This window comes from Betta splendens, chromosome 15 (genome assembly GCF_900634795.4).
Source record: "Betta splendens chromosome 15, fBetSpl5.4, whole genome shotgun sequence".
Taxonomy (NCBI): domain Eukaryota; kingdom Metazoa; phylum Chordata; class Actinopteri; order Anabantiformes; family Osphronemidae; genus Betta; species Betta splendens.
The window spans coordinates 9,311,652-9,336,368 of record NC_040895.2 but is presented as its reverse complement, the minus strand read 5'-3'; the positions used below and the strand labels follow the sequence as shown (position 1 = coordinate 9,336,368).

The window sequence follows — 24,717 nt, the reverse complement described above, 5'->3', positions numbered from 1 at the left end:
CAAAGAGATGGTGCGTTGTAACTCCACCATCCACAGCATGCACAAGCAGTCAAGACAGACTTGACCACAAGCACTGGGAGCTAATAACCTTTGAAAAACGTCTTTTTGCATCAATTATCTCGTGTTTCTTGTTTTTCTTTTCCAAATTCTATGTTCGTATCCTGCTGCTTAATAGGATTAAGCTTTAAACTGGCCTGAGTGCTTTCTGTCCTGCAGCTGCTAATTACAGGCATGTACTGTATTTTAGATGCAACCCTTATTGCATATATTCAGAACATTTCGGGCCCAGCTACATTGTACGCTCAGTTCATTTCAAAGTTGACAACAAACGGTCTTTTCCTGAGAAACATAACAAAGCACCAGGTGGTGTTTGCTGCTAACGTGCATATATTCTTGGTTTGTTTGTTGACTGACGTTTTTGGCAGCGCCCGTTTTGTTGCTTCGTTGATCCAATCGCTGCGATCGGCAAAATCTGATGTAAATCCTCTTCCGTCACAATGACAGCCGAGGATTCCTCCATTTTCCTCCCCGGCCGGTCGATCTCCATTGTTCATCACTTGTCGCTGCAGTCACAGTGGCAATCTAACAAATGACTATGCCGCCGTATGACAGAGCTTCTCTTTAATTGTTAAAAAGCCCAGCTAATCGAGACGTTGTGATATGTATTTTGAAAATGATAAGCGCGTTACGCGTTCAGCGAATCCATCAGCGTTCGCTGCGCAGCCGAGGCGCGATAGTGATAATGCCATTCTATTGTCTTTCAGCCTTGAAGTCTGTATCTGTGTGAGTCTGCGATGTTGACAGCTCGGCAGACCGGCAGTAGGAAGAGTGTGGGCGAAGGCCAGGCAATACACTGAGCTAAACTCACAGTCTTACAGGCCCACACGCCTTCATTATTCAGTTGGACTCTATTGAGCATCTGGGACTAAATTATTCATCAACATCGACCTAGTTCCAGGGTGCTAAGTTAGATACTTGGATGGCATCCGGCGTTCTGATAAGAGCTGCTGCTGCAGTGCGATAGCCACCGAGGGTGAGTATGCTCGGATCACAGAGCGGACCAGCCACCACTTCATTGTTACGGGCTCTAGTTTTGTATCTCAGATCTTCTAGGTGCGGAGCTTAGTGTAGGAGTCAGGAGGCATTCTTCATCCTGTGTCTAACCACCAGCCATTTCCGTCCCGGGCGCCACCACCTCCCTCCCATCTCACTCACTGACACACTAATGATGTATTGCTGGAAGAGTGAGACTTAGGACAACAAACTTCTTCCAATTAGTCTGTGCAGACTGCAACTCTGGTCAGATCTGGACAGTAGCAGACCACTATCAGTGTAAATCAGTGCCAGCATGAGAAATAATGGCACATGGGCTGAGCAGCAACATATATAGGATAGTGATCCCTCTGCTTTTAGGAGCGTTTGGAGCTTTGGCTTAAAGAGCTGGTGCCAATTACAGACAAGGCATAAATACCATTTTTAGCAATCAGACTGACATAAAATGGTTTCTTTTCAGTGATCTGTTGCTATATTGCATGTAGTTCTATTCTGAGACAATGTGGATACAAAGATGGAAAGTGGCATTGGATGAAAAACCCTGTTGAAGATTTGATCATTCTGATTGTATTCTATGTTTCCTGGATGTGGCTATCTGGACTTTCTAAGGGATACTTATATATTAAAAATTAGAAAACATGGGAATAATAGATTATCTTTCATATATGTCCATCTATCCAATTTAAACAAATTGAATGTGTAAATGATGAAAACACGGCCCTTTCTGTTCCAGATACTGTATTGAGTCACTAAAAGATGGTCTTTGGTTGTAATGAAGATAATCATGTGTATAAACTGGAGCTTTTTCAAATAGTCTCAGGTGGACACAGTTTCACACCTGCCATCTGGTCATTCTTTGTCTGGTCTGAAAATAGAGAGACTCGGTGGGGAGCAGTTATTCAGCAGGGTGTGGGCAACAAATGAACTGTGTGCCTGTATTCAAATCGGCAGTGGACATGAAGAATGGCATGCAGTGCAGCATCTGCAGGTTTGCCTGCGGTTGAGCGAAGTGGAAGCTGTTTTATATGTGTAAACCATTCTGTCTTTGATTTTTCAATCAGCCCAGAATTCACTGGTTGATAATAGCGAGGCAGTTTTGGCATTCGGGAAAAAGCGGTGGGATTTATACAAGATCGTAATGAGCAGCAGATTACGGACGCTGAATAAAAATATCAGTTTGTATTATTGTCACAGATCTGCAGTCTAAAAAAAGAGCTTTGCAAAACAAGAGCTTATATTAAACAAAATACTGGGCTTACTAGAGAAGGAGAAAACAGCAGTGTCCTCGGTGGAATACATTACCAGGACAGCAGAGGCATGCTTCAGATAAACCCTTCAGATGCCTTCAGTGTCCTCCTGACTTTCAGCTCGTCTCCAAAGAGACGCGTTGTGTGCCAGAGAGCATTCATCAAATTAGACCGGCGAGAAAACAATGTGAGAGCCCGCGGTTCTCCGTGGAGACATGCCGACAGGTTATCACAGTGGAGGTGTCGCCTGCTCTCAAGCACTGGGGCAGCGGCGCACAGCATGCTTCCCGGTGGAGCAGCTCCTCGTGAACCCTCGCTCCCTCCTGCCTGCACAGGCCAGGATTTAGTGAGCAACATATGCAAGGTGGGGGTGTGTACATGTAGTCCATGATGGAAAACTCACCCGGTGTACGCTGTACTAGAAGACACAGTGGACACTCTGCGTCAGCCCTTTGTGTTTGAAGGTTTGAGGCGGCCTGGATTTCAGTGAGCGTGTGCAGGCGATGGCTGGGGTTGAATAGGAACAACTGATTAAGAACCAGTATTAATCCTCTGACACATGTCAAGTTAAGCAACAGGGTGTCTTTGGCTGAGTCAGGCTGGAACGTCCTGGATCCCGTCCTCCTCAATGGTTCCATCAGTGTAAAAGTGAAAGTCAGTCAATAGCTCCACTTTCACATTCAGTCGGCACAATGCGTATTTGAAGACACCGTGCTTAGAAACTATGCACATTTTTACCATTTTCCTATTTCTCTCTCCGCAGCGTATATTATTTTGTGTTTCGTACTCGTATGTAACTGTCTCGGCGGGTTTCTCTGTACATCTCCTAAGAGTGAGCAGTCTGCTGCTCTGAGCCAAGGCAGATAAATGAGCTGCGCTGTAGGTTCACCATGGCTTCAGCGTTTTACCGCTAGATTAATGATGCTTTGCAAGCCTGCAGCCTTTGCTCTTAGCATTTAAGGAGTACCTTCATAAAATGAACTACAGGTACATCTTGTTTATACGCTATCTATTGGAGCGTCTTTCCTGTGGGCATGATGTTCTCCGCATCGGTAAATCAAGCTCTGCGGAGCTAATGAGCCGCCCTAAAACATACAGTGCTTCTGGAAAACTTTGGAAAAACGGGCCGTTTTGATGAGGAAACTTAATTTTTAGTCTTAAAATCACTATTATTATAATTATTTAGGACATCCCCTGTATTACAGGTCTTACAGATCTAAATGTTCTTTTCTGGCCTCCCGACCAAGCTACCTGTCAGTTTTCATCACAGGGGCTAAATTGCATTATAAGCCCGTCACATCGCCCACATTGAATTGTCACGGCTGAAAAAGAAGCCCAGCGTCGGACGAGGACACCATGAATTCGTAATGTTATTGAATTTCAACCAGGTCATGACCACATCAAAACGTTGACCTACACCGTAATCCTGGATGGCAGGCAGATGCCCAGGAACATGCGAATTGATTTTAGTGTTGATTCAGAGGCTTACGCCCACCACAAACACAGGATTCATTTAAATGTATAACATAGGGTTGATATTTTGATAGGATCAATGAAGGATTGGATTTATCAGCCAGACCAAGCTACAGTTACACACATCTACAAACAGCCTTTGTCCTTTGAGTGTAAAATGAGAGTGATATTATTTTATGTTGTTTTGAAAGTGCGTATTATGGTCACTTAAAGGAGGGACAATCACAGTCAGGTCAGTTCCTTACAAGGCATGTACTAATATGATAACTTTTTAACTTTGACGTAATAAGGTTGAAATATTTCCTCCTAACAAAACAAAAACAGATGAGCTTAATAGTAATGACATTTGGTTTGTTTTCTTTTATTCATATTAATTATGAGATTCCACTAGAGCTGAAGGCCCGACCTGAATGAGACAGAAGCATAAATATGAACGGGCATACACCTCCACTCAGGTTATTCCATGGGGAGTTAACCTACATCTGCTACACCCACAGCACATTGCTTCCTCCTCTCTGCTTGCAAATAAATCTGAAGGACAGAGTTGAAGGGAGAGCTGAGATGTGAGGGAGAGAGAGAGAGAGAGTGAGAGCGCTGGGGTGGAGGCAGGGAGAGCGAGTATTGATTCCTTGATTCCCGTACCTCTGCCAGTGAGTGCAGAGTGTCAAGATCTCCCGCCAGGAAAAACAAATCACAAGGTTGAAGTGATGGATGTGGCACTCCAGGATCCGGCGGTTTTGCCATCTGGATGGCCGACACTGTATATCAGCCTCATGCGCAGCAAATTAAATTTACATTTGGACGGCTTCCCCCGGCCTCACCCAGCACAGATGCACCAAAAACAGCCCTCCACCACAACTTCCTTAATGGCTTTGATCTATCATTTCCAGGTCTATTATGTAAAGATGATGTCGGCCCATTTTCAGAATGCTGAAATGATGTTACAGTCGCAATAAAATCGCATTATATGCAGCCAAATGGATGTCGTGTAAAATGACATCACCTTTAATTTCTTTAAGAAAGAGTCAATACTAATTCAACCTTCAGAAAAAAATGTTTGTGCAGCCAAACATCATTGAAATAACACAAATTGAATAAAAGCTAAAGTCCATCTAATCCAACTTAATGCATTTCTAACCCGTTTTACTTTTTAAATTATGTTCATTTTGTGCCTGAAATGCAGGGAGATGAAATCTATAAGGTCAATAAGTATTGTATAAGCATCAGAGAATTTAAAAATATTAGCACAAAGAGGACAAGTGGAGGTTCAAGGCCAAATGTGGAGTCGCAGGTTATTCTGCTTAGCAGCGCTCCATAACTGGAAACGCAAGACGTCGCCATGCTTAAATGAAACGACCTTTAACGCAGAGATGATCAAATGGCCTGAAGCCGAGGCAGAAAAGAACACCGCAATATAATGTTTTACAGTGTACTTTTTTTTTTGTCTTTTGTTTGCCCTTTCCCATTTTCCGAGAGGAGAAAATGTAACGCACGTGGCGGGTGAGGAAGTGCGCCGCATACTGTGCAAAATGGATTTGTGTGTGAGTGGATGCGGCAGCGGAATAATGAAGCATCTCTTCATACAGTTGTGTTTACTCTGGATTCTCATTTTGTAAATCACATGAAGGAACGTTCATTATCCGCCCTGCCCTTTGTTTTCCTCTTCCATGGGCCGTTTTCCCCTAAATGTCAGAGGTGCCTCGCGACGGTTTCCTAACCGTCCCTTGAAGGTCTCCGCAGAGCCACACATTGCCGCGCAAATCGAGCATGCGAGTTGACAATCGCGCTGTGAACTTCAGCCCGAGCGGCTCCTCGGCTCTGACGCCGTTGCCTGGAAAGCAGCGCGTTGACAGATGAATCCAGCAGCCGACAGCGTAGCTGTCTGCTCCTCAACACGGGCCCCTGGAGGCGCCATCAGGGCGTTTCTGGGGGCGTTTGACTCCACGTGGCCGAGTATTTCACGCCACTCTCTTCCTTCTTTCTAGACGACCGACGACTTCCAGGTGGCGTCGGCCGAGTGCCCGAGCGACGACGAGGACATCGATTCCTGTGAGCCGAGCTCAGGTGGGTTAGGTTAGTCATCTCTTTTTATTCTACTTCTCTCTGGGTGTGTCCGTGTGTCTCTGTGTGCCACAGTCCCCCACTCGCCATGCAGCGCTAGATTCAGCCGAGCAGCCAGGAGTTTTAGTTACGGAGCCGCTCCTCTTCTACCACCGAGTGGAAGCTGTCTATTACAGTACATCTGTCTGGGAAGCTTCTATTTTGCCTCAGAGCACTAGTCCTAAGATTTCATGTGCAGGAATACAAGAATAATGCATGCAGTAAAACCAAAAAAGCCATTTTGTATATATAACGATATATAGTTCAGCTATAGCTATAATATAAAGTTTCCAGGCTGTGTGTACAGTAGTTACTCCCAAAGCTCTCTGAGGATTGTGTGCATGATAAATTCTCCTTTAGTTGTTTCATTTTGTTTGTGTCAAAGCAGATGCTTCTGTTTTCTCATTGTGCATCCACTCGTCTTCATCAGCTTCATCGTGGCATGTGTTAATGCGCAAACAGGGGAGTTCTTGGGAAGACGCGAAATGCTCAGTTGCAATTATCAGACCCGCACACAACGTGGGGGGGGGGGGGTCCCAGAGAGGTGGGTGTGAAGGCTGGGGCTGACACACCTGTGTTGTTAATTACGTTCTGCAGCGGGCGGCGGGAGCTGCTCGTCTGGTGGTGGCTCCTCAGGCACTGTTGTTCTTTTGAGATGCATTTAACATCCCTCCGGGTTCAAAGATTCCAGAGCGCATCCGGTGTCTCTCTTAGCTATAATAGCTACTCATTGAAGAGCCCTGATTATTAAAAGGCAGATGTTTATTTTCATCTCAAACAGTTGAAAATTAGTCTCCGTCTCCAGATCCTTTGTTTCCTGCGATGCAACCAAACCTTTCACCCCCCCCACATAGAAAGCAATTAAGTCTAACCCCAGCGCTGGACTATGAATAGAAGGATTTCTAAATGCACTGTGAAGTGATGAGAAGCGCAGAGAACAATTAAGTCCAGACCCAGGGCCCCCACTCCATCCAGACGTGCTATTGATCAGTATGTGGTCATAAAGCCTAAATGAATGTCTGCCCCTCAGCAAAGACCATCAACTTCCTAGTCTGTCTCCCTTCCTGTCCGTCTGGCCTCCCACCCCCATCATTAGCTTCTGCCACGCTTACTACTGTACCTTCCTATAATTCACATGCTGCACATCAGAGCCATATTCCCAACAGGCAGTAGGTTCTCTCAATACACACCTGCCACCTCTGTCTAATATCCCATAGCAGAGATTGACCTGCATACTGATTCGTACTAGCAGCTTGCATTATGATAGTTCTTCACAAGGACGCCTGCCAAAACATCCATCGTGAACTGTGTGATGCTCACAGATGCGCAATCCCCGAGCGGAGTATCCCTCTCCTTGTGCGAGCGCTGACGGGGATTTGACACCGGAGCTCCGGGCTCCCGGGTTGGCAGCTGTCTAACACCATATCCTGATTAATATCTACATTCACACCAATTCACACGCCCCGCCAAGCATTGAACACATCTCATAAAGCACTGGATCCACCGTCGCTGATACGCGGCCACTTTCTCATATTGCAGCTCAGCCCCGTCCTTTCACTGACACCAATAATGCATCATTCTTTATGCAACACCTTGACAGTCTGCTCTGTCTGCCAACTCGAAAGCAGAGGCCAGACGAACACCCATTCAACAGCTCGCTCTATCTTGGAGCCTTGCGGTTCCTTCGCAGCACTTGTAAACAGTGGGATAATGTTGGTGCATAAGTGATCCCAAGAGGTAAGCTTTGAATCAGACTATTATGGGAACTATCTATGGCCCAAGGTCAGCTCTAGATCATCCTGTGTGCAGTATCACCGGAGTCTGCTCCCACGGCAGCCGCTATCAGCTGTTGAGTCGCATCAATCGGGTAAACTTACTTATTGCCATTCTTCATTTCTCTCACCTCCGGAAACCATGGAAAGCCGCGGTACCAGCGGAGCTTATCGCCCGGCAGGGCTCAGATTAGATCACACTGCAGCAAATTGAATCCTCCCCCTGGTTGAGGAAATCACGGAGGAATACACAGGCCCATGATGCTGCAACACATCTGATCTGTAATATGAAGCTGGCCCAAGGAGCGCACGCGCGGTGAGCAGAGCTCTGACAGCCCATGATTGCAAGCGCACATTAATGCCTATTGTGAAAATTGTCGTACGCTGCACAATGCGCAAAGCAGTTGAGCCTCCGTGTGTTCCCAGCTTTTATGCAGAAAAGCAGCAAAAGTTGAGCTCAGGTCTTTGGTAATGACCCAACGCGCCTTTAAGGGCAATTCTCACAGAAATACTATATAATTTGTTGACATTTAGCTCAAAAGTGGCTGCATTCGCCGTAGAAAAACACAAAATATGATTGTTCATTTAAAGGCCAGTATGAAGTGTTGGCCAATCACCTGAGGAAAATATAGACGTGGCCTCAGCAGTGTGGAAATAGCCCGGTGAACAGCACATCAGTGCAGATTGTCAAGTGCCACGCTTGGTTTTTATGGCAAAAAAGTTAATAGAACACGTCGCTGCCGAGCTGCATGAGGTCAGAAGAAACGGGAAGCCGACTGTACCTGCCTGATTGTTTTCATTGTCCACATGCACTTGACGGTGGCCCATGGTCATACAGTAGGCTGCATTGGCTGAGGTCCTCTGTGTGTTATGGATTCCTATTCAAAGTCATTCTTATATAAATAAATGTGAAACCTTCCTAATCTAAAACATTATTTACTACTTAGATTTTGACAGTTGATGTTTTTAGATCTTTTTTCTTCATTTATAGATCTAAATAATTAATCGGGCTCTGTGCTGCGCCATCAAATGTGTAGATCAGACTCATTCTGCCTCTGTTTGATGAATACAGGGCTTTTTTATCCCAAAGCCTCCAAAGATTTGGCTCAACGGTCACATTGTCATCAGACTTCTCTCTGTTACCTCCTTTTATGAATCATTAGGGTTTTATATTCATTTGCAAGTGTAAAGTACAGAATGAGGACCCACACTGTGCCGTTTCATTTATTTTTTTCAGATTTCCCCATCATTAACTGACTAGAGTACAGTATCTGTAAACTTGTTGAGATTTTTGGTAAAACCTCCTTCTACAATTCATAATTCATCCCTTAGTGCCTTTATTCTGAGTTCCAGCAGACATTTACTGTAGACTCATAGGCAGGTTAAGGTTAATCATCCTCTTGCCTGTAGTCCCTCATCCTATTCCACCCCCCAGCATTCAGCAGTGATATTAGCAAACATTAATATGTTTGACATTTGTTTTAATAGACTTAATTTGTGGGTGGGGATTCAATACATAAAGTAAACCAATAAATCAAAAGGCAAATGAATATCCTCCTCAACGCAGTGGCCATGGCTGGAACTCACCCGGCCAGGAGGAGACGAACGGCAGGAAATGATCGCTTTAAAAGTAGCTGTGGGATTAATGAAACATTAATAGCACTGTGTTGGCTTAAGAGGTCACTGCCCACAGTTAATAGGTTATTCAATCATACCCAGCTGGAAGCCTGCGTGTCCGCCATTTACTGAACACAGTGGCATGTAGCACTTGCAGAGATGACTAAACAAATGGATGTCCACTGAAAGTACTTAAATGCACCACATCAAACAAGAGCGTTCACCAATCACATATTGCTCTATTTGCAAAAACAATATTTATTATTGTACACTTTGCCAATTTATGCAGACAGACTGAGGGAATTTTGCCATTTTTGTTTCTCTGCAGCCTTTGAGTGAGGATTATGCCGTCCAAGTCTTCTTTCTACAGCCTATTTTAAATGAAGTGTACTCTGAGTGAAAACAGGATTTCACACTCACTGTCAGTCTTTCTTTTTACTGATCCCACCATATTTATATTTTCAATTATTTTTATTTTTCTGCCACACATCTTTTGGGAGTTCTGACATTGATGCTAACACAATGTGTCTGTTCCTAAGTCTAAGTAGGGCATGAAGGACTTTTCTTTACCCAAGAGACAGGAGAAGCTCAGCCAATGGTCAGTTATGACAGTGGTGACAATGAGTTTTGGATTTGGAATCGTAGCTTCCAATTTACAATAAGGTTAAAAATTAACACTTCAAACTAGAAACAGTGTCAATATATGTTCCTGTGTATATGTCACATTTCACAATGTGTAGATCTGAAGAACATGTGACACGACTCCTTTTAAGACCTTAACTCTACAGGTGAAACCCGGACGTGTGACGTCATAGCAGCATCAGCTCAACCCTCCTCTTTCATCCCGCCTTTTTGAGCACAACCTCTCTGGTCAAAGCCTTTTACAGCTCCACTGCTTCACCGGACGAACGTCCTTTAATAATTTTCAGTTGGACCTCGTTTCATGCTCGCCCAGCTCTCTCTTCATCATCCACCATCAGCATGGGCAGAGCCACCTCCGACTCTCACACACATGCTGTCATTTGGCCCACTGCCACCATGTCACAAGTACAGGACGGCTTGCATCACTTCTCGAGGACACTCAGATAATTAAAGAGGGAAGAGGGATTTAATAAGTGTTGTGGCTCTGCTGCGGTTGATACAGTGACCTGTCTGCAGACTGATCCCCGGCTATATGACGCCTGTGACAGCTTGTGATTATAGCTGGATATGTGAAGTAAGACCGCGATATAACACTAATCTGGCTGCATAACAGCAGTGTGTCAGCGAGCCTGCTGCTCTGAAGTCATTCTCCAGCCACACCTACATGAGTTCACGAGGCCTGTCAATACCTCACATTATACCAAAAACAATCCATATCTCTGCCCGATACACACATTCAGCATTTATTTTCAAAAAACATTGTCAGAGTGCTCTACACAACTCTTTCGACCCATTATCGCCCCGAGTTAATGAAAGGTCACCTCGGTCTGTCCATTCAATATATTCTAAGTAGTCCTGGTTGCTTCATTACCGCTCAACGAGCCTCGTGCACCTGCAGTAACCCCCCCGGCTGCACTCTGGGTGCTTTGCTTCATCCGTGGCCCCTGCGCCGCCCGCTCACCCTGTTACAAATTACCAAACAAATGAACCTTCACGCCACCGACAAATGAGGAAAAATAGGCTTTGAAGAGGACCATTTATTCAAATCCCGCCCGACAGTGTGGACGCTCTGATCCCATTCCTCTCCTTGAGAGCACGTGGCAAAGAGGAAGTCAGGCAAAGAGAAGGGGAATCAAATCGGGCACTTCACAGGCTTTTAAATGACGAGTTGCATTGCATTAATATCTCCAAAAGGCGAGCACATGTAGCGGTACTGATGAATCCAGGTGGAAATATGGGGAGAGATGCTATCAAATAAACCCTGCAGAAACCAGAACATTGCAGGCAAAATGATGCCGACGTTGATGTCATTGCACTCTTCAGTGCCTCTCTCTGTGGTGAATGAACCTTCCCTGCCAGGCTTCATTTTCATCAGGAAGATTTATAGATCGCGGTCACATGAAAGATCATTTGCTCTCCTTTGCTTACAGTTTTCCTCGTGCATCTCGTCACCGGGAATCTCAGCACTGTGGCTAAACGCCTGAAACCTTAAATGTTGTCCTTGTGAATAAAACAGCCAGGACTTTATGATGGTCTGGATGTGATATTGTAATTTAAGTCTCGCTCTGGGATGAAACCAGAGGGTAAAGTTATTCTGGCAGCTTTTACACAAGTGCGATCTTTCAAAAGTTAACCCCCCTGAGTTTACCGCTATCCTTTCCTAAGTGCACCCCTGCTATGCTGCCATGACGCTAGGTGCTACTTTAAGGTCATTTTCCCTATGTCTAATTTTACCCTTGGGTACGCTCGAGTAGAGCGTATAAGAGCAGCCATCGCGTTAAACACTTGTTTCAGCCACCATTTCTTTTACAGTTCATGTGCCTTCATTCTGAGATGATGGAGTGCTAATGAACAGACAGGCAAATGCCTTTTGACTGAGTTCGTATCGGCCTCGTGTCTGCCACATTACCTGGCTTGAGCCCTACTGTACGTGTGGGGCCCTCGGCCTGATGGGTAACAAATAACAAATAAAGTCCATCAAGGGTTGCAGAAAATCTCGTGGAACTGCAAAAGCTCCTCACCTCCCCCCAGGTGGCTGTTCAATAGACACGTCTGAGGTTAAACCAACGTAGGAGCGTCAATCAACATCAGGCCTCTTGCTCTGTGTCAGCACTGTGCTAAATGCACTGTTAAATTATGAAGCGCTGGTCACTACTCAGCTTTCTTTAAGACATCAAATTGGATCTGGTGGTCGATTTAGGGCTCCCACTGACAAAGTCTCAGTGTGAACACTGTCTGTGGGGAGCCAATCAACAGATCCAGGCAAGAGGAAATAACAAAGCCCAGAGCAGGAGGTGTTGGATCACAGAAGGAAGAGCAGTGTGTTATCACATGACTCACCCCTGATGGAAGAGCGAGGCCGCCTGTCTCCCGAGCGCCTCCGACTCTGTCACCTCTCTGCAGGAACCAGCCCGGGTCTCGTACACAACCCTCAAGTGCCACATCGAGGGCTCTCCCCTCCATCAACCTGCTATGTTATCTACACTTTCGACTTTTTGACCCTGAACAAAGGATAGATAACAAATATGAAAGTAACTCAGCGCTAATGCCCGCGCGCCGGCTCGTGGTGGGAAGAGCCGTGTCAACCAGTGGTTCTTGCCCGGAAGGCGAGAGCATTCTTCACACCTGTCTGCAAGGATAAGTGGGCTTGTCACAAGCAGAGCTAATCTGTTGCAACGCTCAGTCACACTCAATCCCCCAGTGGTGCTCTCCGCTTGTCCTTGAATGTCTGCTGGCATTGGAAGCAAACTTGGGCCACTGATCAGTCCGACCGCGGCGGGAAACACGTCAATGAACGGCTGCTGCATCTCCTCTCCCGGCAGACAGCGACAGCCAGCTTCCGCCCTTTACAGTTTACACGTTTGCGTGCCCTTTAGTCCGGCATGAGCGAGATCCACCTAAAACACTCGCACGCGCCATCTGTGTGGGTCATTAGCTAACATTACGCCATTCAAAGTGATGTTTATCCGAACATCAAGCTGTCACTCCAAAAGAGAAATGAATGCAATCATAAAAAAAGTGCTTTATCCTCAAAGCCATCAACACCGAAAGGGACGCAGGAGAGTGAAACAGTGAGGAGAGCCATCAGAGACATAAGGAGCGCTGTATTAAATTGGACGCCATTCAAAAATGAAGTGGGCATGTCGATGTGCAATCACACCCTTATTCAGGGGTAGAAATGATCCCCAAAGGTGTAGCTCGCTGTCAGCGGTACCGCTTACACACTGGCTCGCCTCGGACTGGTAACAGCTTTTACTGTGAAGCAGATGTGAAATATAGACCAAGAGCAGTTTATTGTGCATCATACTCATCATGGTGGACAATTTTAAATGATGAATTTAAAAAGAAATCTCACACAACTGTCTTTTGTGGCTATTCAACATTGAAATATAAGATAAGATGCAACCTTTATATACAGTGAAGAAGAACCATCTCTGCACTGAAGCTTCCTTCTTGTTCTATATTAGAGCAATGTTTTCACGTAACGCTGCTTTAATCAAGGCTGAAGAACATGATGATGTTCTAACACCTAAAGATCATGACTAAGATAAAGAATTGAGAAAGGTGGGGCAGTAAAATGGGACATTTGTGTGCGAAGCATTGAATTCAAATATAACAATATAATGAAATATAGTGTTGACAGGTATCATTGTACAAACCAATCGCTACGATAACCTGCTTCTAAATATTTGTGTTCTCCAAACACTGCTGTACTGTACATTCTGATGCTAAAAGTCGTTCCTTTCATGTAGGAATGAACAACCACAAGAGCAAACTGCAATTCGTTGGAAATAAAGGCGGAAAAAGCTCAAACCTCAGAGGGTGCGAGGCCGTACAGTAGCGGAGGTCATTCACAGGCGGCAGAAGTAGTTCACACTCTTCATACAGTCACACACAGGCCAGTGTGCGAATTGCTTGTGTAGCGTCGCTCCAGCATTGTGTGTCCGATCTGCAGCCAGAGATCACTGAAACCCTTTAACCGACTGTACTGTAACTGTCCAGTGGCAGCGTTCACCTCCACAGCTGTTTTCAGTCAGTCTGTCCAGAGCAAATGCAAAATCAAAGCGCAGCGTCTTCACATCAACACAACCGAATCATCTGAACGCAGCCGCAAATGCCTCAAAAAAACCCCGAAAAATTATATATATATTTTTTTCTACCCCAAACTAGAGCAACTGAAGTGCTTTCATTTCCAGTGTTAGTGTTGAGTATTTGGATTTCACAAATGCAACAAAGAGGGCTTATCCAGAAATGATGACGGCTACAAAAACACAGAGATGTGCCAGGAGGACTGAATAATATCAGGGGGTTGACGTGTTTTCAGAGGAGGCTCCATTGAATGGCAGCGTTTCAGAACAGAAGTGGGGACAAGCCTTTGGCAGAATCTGCTGAGTCAATTGAAGAATTGTTTCTTAGTGAAAGATTTAGTTTCAAAGAGAATCCGCGATACAGGCACGTTGCCGGGAAATGGAACGAATCGAGGAGAATCCTGCGTCCGTTCGTGGCTGTGGCGTAAAACTGAGAGCGTTTAACTGTATGAATCATTAATAGCGTCAAATCTCAGGCCGCATCTGAGGCCCTCGCGCGCCAACAATGACAGTTCAGTTAATGCCTTCAGAATAATGTTCCGCAAGAATTAGAGATCTGACTAGACAGTAGCAGCGCACGGGAAAGTGACGCACGCTCGAGGCACCGTCTGCAAACAGACCCAGCTGTTTTTAAAGGACTAATACAGCAGATATTTCATTTCTTCCGGGTGATGCTCGGATGTATCATTTATTACATTTCTACAATAACTGTGTGTCTTCTGACCATGAAAGCGTGAGAAATAGTTTCCAGTCATGGTGTATTTGTGTTCCGTTTAAGTGTGACAGCTGTTTTTGAAGTTGTAAAAGCTTTAAGCCATAGAGTCAACTCCTGCCTGAATGCATTAGTTTTAGGCAGGACGCCGCTTCATCCCTACACCGTTTATTGTGTTGTGTGAATGTTGTCCAGTCATTGAAAGTGCATGCAACGTAACTACTCCCCAGCCAGTGTGATGACTCAGCAGCCCTGAGGCATCAGGCCCATATTATCACCAACTACCATGGGTCTGAAGACGCAGAGGCGCATTTGTAGTGAATCTGTCTCTGTTTCCTCCACAGCCAATCCCACCGGAGCCGGGCCCAAGGGCTACCCGGGCCCGTCGGAGGTGTTCCGGGAGTCCAGCAGCACGACGGGGATGGTGGTCGGCATCGTGGCGGCGGCGGCGCTGTGCATCCTCATCCTGCTCTACGCCATGTACAAGTACCGCAACCGGGACGAGGGCTCGTATCACGTGGACGAGAGCCGCAACTACATCAGCAACACGGCGCAGTCCAACGGCACCGTGGTCAAAGAGAAGCCCGTGAACACGGCGAAGACCTCCGGCAAGAACAAGAAGAACAAGGACAAGGAGTACTACGTGTGATTGTCAAAGCTCGGTCTGACCCAGACCTGCGTGAACATTTACCAGAAAGACAAATCAGGACCTCAACATGTACAGTATAAATACAAAAACGAACATTAGTCATTTTTTCCTATAAGACAATGAATATGAAAATGAAAAAAATAACTTTCTTAAGCACTGGAGACATATGGAAATATACAGTCCAGGGAGGAACTGATGGGAAAATGGCAACCTGATAAAAAAATGAACCCAATACATATCTAACATGTCAACCAAACAACATTAACCTTTCTGTGACGTGTTTCCTCGGCTGACGCTGTGATCCGACGTTTCTGGTAAACAGAAGAGCACAGGTGCACTTTGCAAAGGGGAGATTCGGCAACAGACCTGATGTTTTTCATTTACATTGCCTGTGTTTGTGTTGTCGAGACTTCTTTTTTTTTCTAGAGAAAAATGACACAGCGAAATAAATAATTACAAATACGCCAAACGTTTAATGGAAAGTGAGGAGAGCAGGCGATGGTGAGGACCCAATCAGAGAAAAACTGTGGACTCGGCCAAAGTACGTGCTGGTGGTGGACACAGACTAACACCTGGCCTCGATGCAAAGACCAGACTGAAATCAGAGGAGAAGTGCGTCGGATGTGCCGGTCCAGACGTGGAGGCCTTCACGCTCACACAGCGTGGGCTGAAGGGGAGGGGGCGCCCCCACCGAGCTGGGGAGCGACTGGGAGCCATGCACGAAACTATCTTAATACAGTACATATGTTTATATACAGTACAACCACATCTATATGTGCTTTCTGGACTGTGACAAAGTGGTGTTTTATAGCCTGTTGTATAGATGATGCAAACTATAACTGCTCCTCAGCCATTTTGGAATAAAACTCGGAAAAAAAAAGGACAAAAAGAAAACATAAGTGTTAATAAGTGTTGCTAGACATAGAAGATTTTATGAAGAAACCTGCTTTCTTTTCAGTTGGATAATAATTTGACTCCCTCCCTGTTTTTACATGTGTTCATATATAGTTTTTATACAAGCGTCAACCTAACATTGCTGATCGGTGGCGAGTAGCAGCTCTCTGCAGGATACTGGTAGAATCACTGCCTTCCTCCTCCACCCTGACGTGCACGAGAGCGCGGTCGAGTCCAGCGACAGAGTGACGGTTGAGACTGATGGACTCGGTCGTCCAGTGCGTTTGGGCCGATGCAACATCTGGGGGGAAATAGCTGGAATAAGTCTCCATTACAACTGTTGTGTGTTTGTTCTGTCATTCTGTCGGTCAGTTCTGCTTTCCAGAGACCTGTACTTGGAATGAGTATGAGGAAAATGAACTATAAATGATGATTATAAATTCTCTTGGTTTGCTCCTCTTTTGTTTTTTCTGGACTGTTTTATTTTCAACTGCATCTCTTTATGCATAAAAAAATCTATTAAAAAAACTAGTTTTGAAAAATCTAATGAATAAAATATTACCTAAGTGAACTTAAACCAGTCTATGGACAAAATGTATTAGCGACCGACGTGTAGGAGACCTTCTTGGTGGTTCTACATCACCTGGATGCTCCTCACCTGTTGATGATGCGATGTAGTCACCGTCTATGACCTGGACGCGACTCGTTCCTCAGCTGGAGTTCTGGGCGTGTGCTAGCGGCTGCTAATGTTGTCTTAATGCTCAACAGTTGAGTCTGCCTCAAATATTCATCTTCTGCCGTATCGCATTAATTCACACCCATGTCTTCATGTCTCCCAACATAATTCAAATCACTATATTTACCGACTACAGTACAGAATTAACATAATGTGTTGTCTGAGTATGAATTAAAGTCACAGTCTATCGACCCCGGCATGAATAGTGTGACTGAAGATCAGACGCTGCACAGTACTTAACACTGAAGCATCACTCGACTCACGTCTCTGAATGAGAAAGTGACTGTAGCAGAACATTAGCAGAGTGCTACTTGTTAAATCTGTAGCTCCACTGAAGCTGTACTGTCCAGTCCCACGGATGAGGTTGTTCAGTGACGCCTGAACGCCACGGCAGCAACAGATGGTTCCTCGGGCGTAATGCGTTGCTTCGTTCGGCTGAATCCCGCTCAAGGACGCTTCCTGTAAGAAGGTCGCTTGTCTCTAATGCAATATCACTAATTAGACGGCCAGAGTGAAACGGTGCGGAGGTGTGGGCGTGATGTTATAAGTGCAGAGCTGAGAGCCCGGTTTGAAGTCCCTGAATGGTGCATGTTACCACCTGGATGTGCATTAATCGCATTTGATTTCGAGGAACTCAGTCAAATGTTGCGAAATCCTGATTAGCGCGTGAGGATATGAAAGAATATCACCGTAAAAACACCCAGATACACGCAACAGATACCTTCCATGCAAAATAATCAGATTGTGTGATATGACACAATCCAGACATTATTATTCTCTCTCTTTCTCTCTCTCTCTCTCTCTCTCTCTCTCTCTCTCTCTCTCTCTCTCTCTCTCTCTCTCTCTCTCTCATGTAGTCTCTCTTGTTTCCAGGTCTTTGTGTGGATCTTTGGCACCTGCAGGCAGGTTATTGTGCATCTTGACTCCCTGTTGTGAAGCTCCATGAGGCAAACCTGTAAAGGAATCCGTGTAGGAGGACTTTTTTTACCAGCACGCCCGTTGCTGAAGGAGCCTGACGGGGAAGTAAACGGACACGTCCTGCAGACTGAGCGAGCGCATTTAACCCGCTGCAAGTCATTCGCACCTTCCTGTCACATGAGCTCGCGCTCAGTTGAAGTGAATAAAGTGTGAATTGTTGATCCCACTTGGGAGAAGGAGGCCGGACAGCGGGCTAAGTAGCTGATAAGTGATGCTGCAGAGAGAGCACCGTCTCCTCCCCTGCATCCAGACACGTCCAGGTTTCACATCTACTGTACATATACTGTGTCATCCATCTGTTCTGCTGGCTGCAGACACTATGGCTGTGTCTTCATGCACTTCCTGGATTTTTGCAGGATGTTGACCTCCACATGCACACGCAGCCTCTCTCCCCAGGGAGCATTCAGGGGTCTCCTTTCTCCTTGCTCCATGAAGTGCTGGTGTGCAGGACGACCCACGGTGCAGCTGTTGTTCTGTGTGAGGTGTTCAGGCAAGGTTGGTGAGGGCAAACACCCCATCCATCCTGCTTTCTCACCACCATACGTTATAATGTTTGTAACTGTGACGACACCTCCCTCTGATCTATGTTAACACTTGATTATCTCTGTGCGCTGTGGTAGTCCTCGCTATTGTTTGGCTTAAAGGTGACAGCGCACATAGCTGGAGCGTCTTCCTTTAGCCAACATGAGGATGGTGATACGCTCTGCTGAACGCTTGTCTTGCCAGGAGGTGATTTAGCAGTGGAAGAGGCTGCTGAGACTTTTGACAGCCCCTCTCCTTCCTCATCCTCTGTTTTGTTGTACCTTCTCCATGTAGCCGTGTTAAGATCCCCTGGTGCACTTTCCCCATGGGTCCAGTGGGAATTGTTGAACTATCCTAGTGTAGTGGTCAGTCCTCGACTTTAGGGGGTCCGTGATATTCTGCATTTTACAGCAGCTTTCTGCTGCTAAATTAATAATTCCCAGGCAATGGCTGGGTTGAATCCAGGATTTCAGCCTCTCACATTGTTTAGGTAACCAGAGGCCTGGTCATGGCAGTGTTCCATCTATTTGTTCCTGATTGAAATATCAACAATGTAGGATTATTGTGACATTTGGCAGAGACCAAGTAACCAAGTGTCAATCACAGGTCAGTTCTATTTTTGTTTTGGATTAATCACCACACATGAAATATTAACCACCTGTTAAACATCATTATGTTAATCTGGATTAAAATGCTGATAGCTACGTTTTCATAGAGAGAATCACAAAATCCTGAGAGCTTTCAGCACCACGGACAGCGCCAGCAAGCACGAAGCAGCATATAATGGAGTAAACAGTTTCTCCCTTAAATTGAATAAAAGTGGCGACTGCAGGCGAGAAAGAATATTATGTTCTGTGTGCGGGTGCTGAACCACCTGTAAACATTGTCAGCAGATTGAATTTATACCCGTTTCAGAGCAAACAGGCCGAGCCGCTCAGTGCAGCCAGGTTGCCTTCGTGCTGACCGGTAGCTTCCTCTGTGATTTAAGGCAGAGGGGATGCCTAATGTATGTGCTATGGGTTTGATGCACCCCCAGCCGTCAGTGGGTAGAAATGAAAGGAGCTGGATTTGTGGCAGTCGTCAGGCTGACGGATGGTGCAAACTGAAAATGAAGGGAAATCTGACAATGAAAACATTGTTGTACTTTAAATACTTTTTAAACCTCACAGCCAAAATGAACGCGAGCGACGCACTACTGTCATAGCATATTTCACGATGTGATGCATTTTCACCCCCATGTGTTTTGGTAACATCATTGCCGGTGTGGTTTCAGTATTAGATAATGCACCCAGCCCGTCGTCGCGTTGGATCGGATTATAAATCCTTAATGATACGATTTTAATGCTGCTTTCCGTAATTTGCTCTCAGTGGGTCGATTTTGCACTTTTGTTCTTTTCCAGTAGCCAGCAACTCAGCGAAGCCTTCGCTCTCCTGGGCTGCGTTGCATATGCTGTGCGGAAAAAACTCATGGAAGGGAATAATGAAATAACAATAACAAGCTCACAGCTTTATTTCAGCGTCGCGTCGTCGATGCCAATAGACCAAAAACTCACAGGGTGGGGAGGTATTTTTAGCATCATGCTTATCCTTCCCTCTCATCCTTCCTCCCCTGCATCTCTCACTCTCACACACAATGTCTTTGTGCCCGTCTTTTGCATTCATCTTGTGCCGTAACCCCTCTCTCACTCCAGCCTTTTGCTTCTATCTCAGCTGGATATACCAGACGTCCCTTTAATTTGACACACTAGTGTAATTCGCCTTCTCTATAATCATCTATTTTCCTATTTTCATGCCCTTTCTCCGAACTTGAGACGCCGTCTTGTGGATTCTGTCTCGCAGCGGTCCACCCGGCTGCATCAGCTTCCATTTCATTTATTCAGTGTTTGTTTAGACGCCCCATGCTGCTCCGCCATGAATCAACGTCACCTAATAGGAGCTAACTCCCAGTGACCAGGTTAAAAGGAGCCGAAGCTGCGATTCGATATTAATGTTCTGAATCAAATGAGGATGAGTCGCAGTTCATGCAGCAAAAGTGTTTAGCTTTGGAGCGAGCATTCGTCTTACAGTCTAAAAACTGTGTGCATCTGTACAATCCATTTACTGAGACTGTCAAATCACCAAACAGCTTCTAGATGCCTGTAATGCTTAGACTGAAACTGTGTTGCACCTAATTAGTAAATCTTTTTAGTTATGAAACATGGGAGGAGGCTTTTAACCCTTTTCTTTCATGGCGTGGTGCGTTTGTTGCAGCTTAAAACCTGTATTGTCAAGAAGATGGAGGTGATTTGCTGTTGTGCCTCAGCCTCAGCATCCGCCAATAAAAGCCATGTAATTTATAAAAGTCATGTCCGTGAGTGACCTCGGGGAAATTCGCTTGGATGTCTGATCTGAAGGAAAGCACGGTGTAAGCCACAAAACTGGGCTCCCACGGGCAAACGCTGATATAAAACGCAACACAACAGCGTCAGGAGCGTTAACAGCAGATTGAACGCTGACTATGACTTATCTGCCATTGTTTATCACACGTCATGAGCCGCCTGAGATGATTACAGCTGTGGCCACGCAGCTCCTCCAATTTGTATATCAGAGTCAGGTTTTCCATAGAACATAGCGCCTCTGACACATTTAACCGCGGTGCAAATGAACAAGTGGAGCTCCGTGAGTCAGAGCTCTGGCAGCTCCGGCGCCGCCTCCGTGCTGTCAGCAGGGAACCCCAAAGTGGACGGGTTGAGGTTGGAGCTCCGGGCCAAAGGCAGCAGTTGAGAGCCCGCCCTCAGGAGAGGGAGTCAACATGGCAAGGGCACCAAACCCATTCAGGATGCATGGGTGCCATTTGTCATGGTTGACAGCTGCACCTCTCAGTGCCATTTGGGTTTATTACCGGTACATTTCTCCACACATAATGATGTTTTCCTTAGCGCCCGTCCTGCGAGACCGGCTTCAGTGAAAAACTGCAGTAGAAACATCAAGGTGACAGTTTTTCCCTCTTTCCTCTTTTATATGAAGTTGGCCTCATATGACTTCGAAGGGCGCGGGCTAGAAACAAAACAGAGGAAGTCGAGTTCCTCGCCTCGGCTGCAACTTTGACAAAATACACTAGCTGCGGATTTAGGCCGTATCAGCGTCCTTGCAGCAGGGACTTAATACCTGCATTCAGGCCTCCCGCTTATTTAGGGGATCAAATCCTTTTAGGAAGCTGTGCAACAGCACCTGGGCTTCCCCAAGTAGATACGCTCAGAAAGCAAGCGTTTGATTTAGCCTCACTGTGAATAAATGATTTGAAAAACAAAAGCCTCTTAAACCTCAATTTATATCATCAAACACCACAATCAAGTGTTGTAATGGCTGTGGTCACATACCGATACCTGCGCTCTGTACATCGTTCAGCTGCAGGCTGTGTGTCTGGACTATCCTTAGTTTTAACAGCATCTAATATGACACATATAATAAACTTTTTGCAGGGGGAGCGAGAGCCACAGCAGCCACAGACGAGGCCATTACCTACAGAGGAGCGAGCTTGGTTCCAGGGGAGAACAGGTCATCAGTAACAGCGGCACAAAACCCGAGCTACACGACAGTTTTACAGTTTTAATATACTTGAGTGGCATTTTCCCATGAAACCCGTTTTTCATTACACTCTTATTTCTCCGCGTTCTGTCGTGTTTGTTTCCCCGTGGCTCAATGAAAATCATTTAAAAGCACAGTCGCCCCATTAATTTTAACTTCCCTTCGAAATACGCTTAAGCACCACGTGCTATCATCGACACGGCTAAATATACAACGCACCTTTCATAAGAGGCAGAAAATCCGGGCCAGCATCAATCATTAATAGCCGCCTGAAGCTATTCTAATGGGCGGCTGCCAAAAGCAGTGAGCGGGCGTGAAGATGATGCTGAAGGCAAACAGACATATTGTAAAGCCAGACTGAAGTCCTCCTGTGGTCACTGGCTTTAAAAACCTGCGTAGATAAATATTCTGGTAGTAATTTAGTATTTTGAATTATGTATAGACATGTCTGCATGAAAAATAACTCTGCTGGACCCATGCATTTAATTGTATCATGCTAGAGTAACCGTTTTTTAATTGAGCAGTCATGAGTGTTTTTCAGACTTTTAATGTGTCAGGATGAAATAAGTTGAAGAGATTAAAGCGTTATCTTGAATGAGTTACTATAAATAAAGCACAAAGCTCAGTCAAAAGTCAAAAGTTCCCACAGACACCAGTTAGGTCTTCCTTCCCTTCTAAATAGGGGCTGATTTAAAAAATATTTCTGATAATTTTGAAATTTTTAGAGCGGCTGAAAGATAAAGAGGATCACAGGTCACAATGCAAATAGACTCATTCTGCATATCTGTTGTTTTATCTGAAGCGCATATGCACTTTATCTGTGTCAGCCAACTCTTAATCATAGCCTCAGAGGAAAGCTCTCGTTAGTGCAAGTCACATTCTCTTTGCCTGTGAGCCGGAGACGATCATTATCTTTGTTGTTGTGACGGTGACGACGATGATGATGATGATGAAGATGACTGATTGACTCGTGCCAGCGGGCACAATCTTTTGTTCTCCGAATTAAACATGCTCTTTCAAATGAAATTTATTTTCTGCTCGTGGGATGATCGTAATGCTGAAATCAATATTTAATATCCCGGGATCAATGCCGCGTTTGTGTTTTTGCATGGGTCCTGTCAGTTTACCGGAGAAGTAACGCGCAGCAGCCAAAGATTAAATAACGCTTGAAAGTGAAAGCGTTGCACCTGTGTCTCCTTTCATTGTCTCGACTTCTTCGTAGCCTTTGATTCGCCTTTATAAACGGTCTTTGCGGAGTGAAATAACACTAGACCTGTTCTCCTTTTAATGCACCCACTTGATGAGTTGATTAGTTGACCACTGACTAAGCCCATAGCTTAGCAACCGTAACCAGGCACAGCAGGCCTTCCTGCACATTCCCTCCATAAAGTAGGCCTCCGATAAGAGAGACTTCTGCCTCCAGACGCTGGATGCTCGATATCTTTTTTTTTTTATTCTCAACTTTATAAAACCACAAACACAAGCCTAAAGTGTGACTGATTAAACTGTGCGCTTATCTGCTTTATTGTAAGTCTCTGGGAAGGCTGCGATTATGCTCCCTATGCTATAGGCGAGTTTAGAGGAGTTGTTAGAATATGGATGAGATTAGATATGAATCCATACTCAGACGCAAATAAAGACATCCACCGACACACACACACACACACACACACACACACACACACACACACACACACACACACACACAAACACACACACACACACACACACACACACACACACACACACACACACACACACACACACACACACACACACACACACACACACATTAATGAACCTGCACTGAAGTAATAGTCTGTGCCTGTATCTAGAGTGGACTTAAACAAAGTAAAAGCTCAGACGATAACCTCAGCATGTGCTTTATATTAAGACATGGTTGTCTCACCGTATTTACGATGGAGGCTGGTGAACGAACCAGGCATTTACATACGTCACACAACATGTTGACTACATGTCACATATCGTACCGTGCAGACGCTCGTGCACCGTGCGCACGCATTCATGCACGCGAAGCCAGGAACAAAGAGACAGCTGCAGCCTGACAGCTAATTATGCCAGAAGACTATATATTTACATAGCAGCATGTAGGAGCAGCGCAGCCTCGTCATCGTGTAATGCTAATGGACTGTTTTATGCTGAAGTTTGCCTGCTAGCTAATTAGCTGGCTCTGTGACTATTTGGCTCTGTTTTTATCTTGACTCATTAGGTACGGTTATGCATACAGTATGCAGAATAGTAATTATGTGGTTGCACCTTGTCACATCCTGCCTGGTGACTGGGCGTCTGCGTCTCACCGGGAGGAGCAGCATCCCTGATTGCAGCGGCTGCAGGGACAGTTTATAGTGTATTTATTTATTATTGCCTCTGCCCGGCGACCTGTTGGACCTAGAGTTGTAGCACTTGTTCCAACTGGCTTCACCTCTGCAGTCTGCATGTTCTCATTAAAAGCCCGGGTTGTTACAATCGCCCATTGTCAGAAGCTTTCTGTATTTTTATTATCTATGTGAAGATGTATTGGTTAATATCATTGTAAATGATAAACTATAGGGGAGGGGACGATCTGTAACACACAAGTTCAAAAGCTAAGCCCTCGCGTCCTGTGACTTTAATTGTCCAAGGACAGGGTCTCAATTTATTATTTAT

The 24,717-nt window shown here is 45.3% G+C and overlaps 1 protein-coding gene across 31 annotated transcripts in view; it reads left to right on the top strand.

Moving 5' to 3' along the window:
• The window catches only part of LOC114870515 (neurexin-1a-like), a 180,176-nt gene extending 163,486 nt beyond the window's left edge, over nt 1–16,690 (top strand). For 20 of the 31 annotated variants that reach the window (XM_055502303.1, XM_029175257.3, XM_055502310.1 and 17 more), the window contains 2 exons: nt 5,759–5,846; nt 15,049–16,690. In XM_055502303.1, the coding sequence (XP_055358278.1) occupies nt 5,759–5,846; nt 15,049–15,353 (393 nt within the window). In that variant the 3' untranslated portion in view covers nt 15,354–16,690. The remainder of the gene's footprint in view (nt 1–5,758; nt 5,847–15,048) is intronic. The other 11 variants (XM_029175267.3, XM_029175255.3, XM_055502309.1 and 8 more) reach the window with 1 other exon arrangement.
• The last annotated feature ends 8,027 nt before the right edge of the window (nt 16,691–24,717 follow it).